This window comes from Hordeum vulgare, chromosome 1H, assembly GCF_904849725.1.
Source record: "Hordeum vulgare subsp. vulgare chromosome 1H, MorexV3_pseudomolecules_assembly, whole genome shotgun sequence".
NCBI classification, from domain to species: domain Eukaryota; kingdom Viridiplantae; phylum Streptophyta; class Magnoliopsida; order Poales; family Poaceae; genus Hordeum; species Hordeum vulgare.
The window spans coordinates 348816734-348820511 of record NC_058518.1 but is presented as its reverse complement, the minus strand read 5'-3'; the positions used below and the strand labels follow the sequence as shown (position 1 = coordinate 348820511).

At 46.1% G+C, this 3778-nt stretch overlaps 1 protein-coding gene across 10 annotated transcripts; it reads right to left on the bottom strand.

The window, feature by feature from the left end:
* Window positions 1-201: 201 nt before the first annotated feature.
* On the bottom strand, window positions 202-3442 carry LOC123435617. Of its 10 annotated transcripts, none has more exons than XR_006626929.1 (4): window positions 3107-3199; window positions 2753-2819; window positions 2608-2667; window positions 202-245 (listed from the first exon to the last, which is right to left on the bottom strand). XR_006626929.1 is itself a non-coding variant. In XM_045115584.1 (3 exons), the coding sequence occupies exons 1-2, from the start codon at window positions 3440-3442 to the stop codon at window positions 2754-2756; spliced, it is 402 nt and encodes a 133-aa protein (XP_044971519.1). In that variant the 3' UTR covers window positions 1525-2680; window position 2753. The 10 variants fall into 10 exon arrangements, 2 of the variants coding, with proteins under 2 accessions (XP_044971519.1, XP_044971518.1); XR_006626886.1 differs by having other exon boundaries at window positions 204-245; window positions 2116-2667; XR_006626892.1 differs by having other exon boundaries at window positions 206-245; window positions 2168-2667.
* Between the last annotated feature and the right edge of the window lie 336 nt (window positions 3443-3778).

Here is a 3778-nt window from a genome sequence, read left to right as displayed (position 1 = left end):
ACATAACATATATGCAAAGTTGCATAACAAATTTCATGATCCATATATCAAAATTCCATAGCATCCATACATCCAAAATTCCATAGCATCCATATATACATATAGTTCCATAGCATCCATACATACATAGCTCCATAGAAATATAATACACAACGATACTTTGGGGGCATTAGTAAGTAATATTTGGCACTAAAACAAATGCCTTCATGTTCATATCGTAGTCCAAAGAGCATCCGTGTGGCAACCTACAAGATGAAATCATCAAACATGTCAAATTTAACACTCTAAATCATGAAGATCTTCAAGAATGGTCTCTAATTATAAATTTGATCTTCAAATGGGTCAAATGATCTCTACTTACATGTTTTGAGCAACAATGCTAGTGATGCAGAGGCGAAAAGTGCAACCTCTAGCAAATTACAACACTTGAAAACCATGGAGATTTCTATTGATAAATAGATAGGAGTAGAGGATACATCATGTGCAGATCCTATGAGTGCATTTAGACTTTGACCATGATCTCTTCCTATACTTCATACTCTACACAGAATGAATGTTTCATCATATATATGTGAATGAGGCAGATGGGTCTCTTAAAAGTTTTAAATACGGATATATGGTGTACAAGTTGGTTCGACTAATCAAGGCACACATGAATCCGGTTTGTGCTTTTATTTCTTCGATGTTCAGAAATCTTTGTTATTTACTCTATTTTGAAGTAACCCATGCACAATGCATAGGACTCCCCCCCCCATTTACAAATTTTGAATTTGAAATAGTTTAATTGATTTTTTAAGTTCGCTTTGGTGCACTAGTCACAGTAAGGTAGCCAGGTAGGAACTGATGAGGTCATGTTTGGTTAGGCAGGAAGGAACTGATGATTGTCATAGAAGTTTTACATACGGATACCAAGTCTCCGGTCACCACGCTGCTGTTTCAACCACCGCTCCGACACCCTGGACCCACATGGTAGTCACCGGACGTCGTTGGACCGTGAGGACCGCCGGTCCACACCGAGCTTTACGTTTGCTGGTCCGGTCGCTGAAATTAGGACCGCCGACGGCCAGTCCAAACGACGACTCAGACCGGGACCGGACTGGCCCGGACCGTGTCCACCCTGAGGTGTTGCCAAAACAAACGACGCCGAAGTCCGGCTACCACGGCATTCGACTGTCTCAGCCCGACCGCTACGGTGCCGAGCTGCAGTGTGATGACCAGCGCCATTGGCTCAACACCTTTGAGCGGCGGAGGTCGCAGTTCGAGCCTTCGACATCGTGTGTTGGAGGCTCGGTCGACCGCATCATGAGCTTAACTTCCGGAAGATCAAATCCTAGGCGACGGTGGAGTTTATTGGTTCATCGCTCAACATTCTATCTCGCAAGGAGAAGAGGGATAGACGCATCGTCGTGGAGTAGCGGGACACCGAGAGAGCGATGAGGAGGCAATATCAAGGTTCGTGAGGGAAAATACGCACGTGTACTACGGGGCGGAGTTCTTTCGAAAGATGGACCATGAGCACTAGAGGACGGAGCACAAAGAGGACGAGGCTGGCCCCTCTAGGTTGATCAAGGTCTGAATCCGACAATGAGGTTTAGGAAGAGGATGTCCAACACGACGAAGAGGATTCGTGACTGGGAGTATCATGAGTGTGAGAGTGTTGATGAGTAGTTTTTGACAGAGCGCAAAGAGGATGAGGTTGGCCCCTCCACGGTGATCAAAGCCGATTCCGACAATAAGGTTTAGCAGGAGGATGCCGAGCATGACAACGAGGGTTCCGGCATTGACTGGGAGGACCTTGAGCGTAAGAGTGATGAGCAGTAGTTGTCTAGCGTATGTAGTGTCATTGGGTTGTTTAGGAATTGCCCGTGCTATTTTAAAACTTCGAATGTTTGGACATTTAAATCATTGCATGTTTGAAACTTTGAATGTTTGAAAGTTTGGATCGAAGTACGCAATGCTGCATTAACAAACATAACATGAACACTAACCCAAATAAGACAAAGATCAAACCCTCAAACACATAAAGGTTGGCGATCAAGATGCAGAAAATGTATGTAGGACAGAAGACTGAATATGCAGAATTGTAGTAGGAGTCCAAAGGAAAACAAAACTGACTATGCAAAATTGCAGACTCGTCTATTGCCCAATGAGCACTTCAAATTGTTACCTCCTTCTCTAATAGGATGCAGCTCACATAGCTAACCCGTACTAGATCCCAGTGCCATGCTTGTTCAAGAGTACCTTCAGGTTTTTCAGTATTTCATGACCATGACCATACAGAAATGTGCACACCTTCAACATTTTAAATAGAAAATATGGCCAAAACTGCTGCTCAGGGCATCCTTATTTCCAGAAACGAAACCGAGTCAGATCTCTTTTCAGAAAAAAAAGAGGAAATTGTTCTCCAATACCTGCCTACAAGATGTAGGGTCTTAGTACTGGTTTAATTGCACTGTGTGCTAATCAATGATAAACTCCCACAACCCCATAATTCAAGTATCTGAGACTAGCACTAGCAAGAGCTTAACACCAAAAAATCGCAATTTTGAGCAACATCCCATCCCTATATAAACAATTCGATAATAAGCAAGTAAATGAGCAACTAACCATTGGAATGTTCAATGTTGTAGCAAGCTTCAGAGTACAGAAGGCAGGAACTTGCATAACCTGAAATCCAGCTCTATCCATTTTAAGTTTTTAACTGATAAAGGAGCAGGCTTCGAAAAGACCATCTTTAGCACAACCTGTTTACCTTAAATTCCACAGGATTCGCCGCAAAGTTTCCCATAGACAGCCAATTTTGTCAAAATGATACGGCACTGCGTTTATGGAAAAAAATCACCTCAATTCCCTGCCAAGCTCCAAGTAAGCAGGTCCAATTTCAACTACACGGTGTTCACCTCAGCCTTCGACGGCTTCCAACCCAAAGTCCACCCAGCAGGGGGAACGGAAAGACTAAAAAAATGTGCACGAATCACCCAGAATTGTACTAGTTAACCCACGCGAAGCTCCGCCAGAAAAAGGAAAACATACGCTGCTGCAGATCAACGACTCGGGCGCGCACAGACCCTAGAAGGAAGTACGCGGGCGGTGGCGCGGGGGTTACCTCCTTGGGGTGCGAGGAGTAGGGGTGGGAGGCGTAGCGCGAGGCCTCGAGCGCCTCCTCCAAGTCGGGCTGCGCGGCGGCGTCGCGGCCGATCCGCTCCGAGACGTGCAGCCCCGCCAAGGCGACGTCGGGGCCAATGGCCTCGTCCTCCGCCCACGCCATCATCGGAGCGCCGCGCCTCTGCGGGGAGGAGGGGCGGGGGACGGCGGAAAACCCTAGAGCGCAAGTAGCTGTGCACGTTTGACAATTTACATGGGTGGATTTGGTGGAGAAAGAAGGTGGCGGCGGCAGAGGACTGGGGAGGGGACGGGGAAGGAAGGAAAGGTTTCTCTCCATATCTGTTTTACCAAGGGAGGTTACCAATGACGCACCACCTATAAATGCGCCATTAGTAACCCTGGTTACTAATGGTGCACCAGTTGGTGGTGCGTCATTAGTAGTTTTGTAAAAAAAAAATCTAGTAGTGACGCACTGGGTGAGTGGTGCGTCATTACTAGTTAAACTAGTAATGGCGCACTGTTCCTCGATGCGCCATTAGTACTTTTGGAAAAAAAAAGTTTGTTAGTAGTGGGGCACCGTGTGTGTGGTGCGCCATTAGTGTCCATTACACTAATGACACACTTGCACATGGTGCGCCACTGCTATATAGTAGTGACACACCACTTGTCTGGT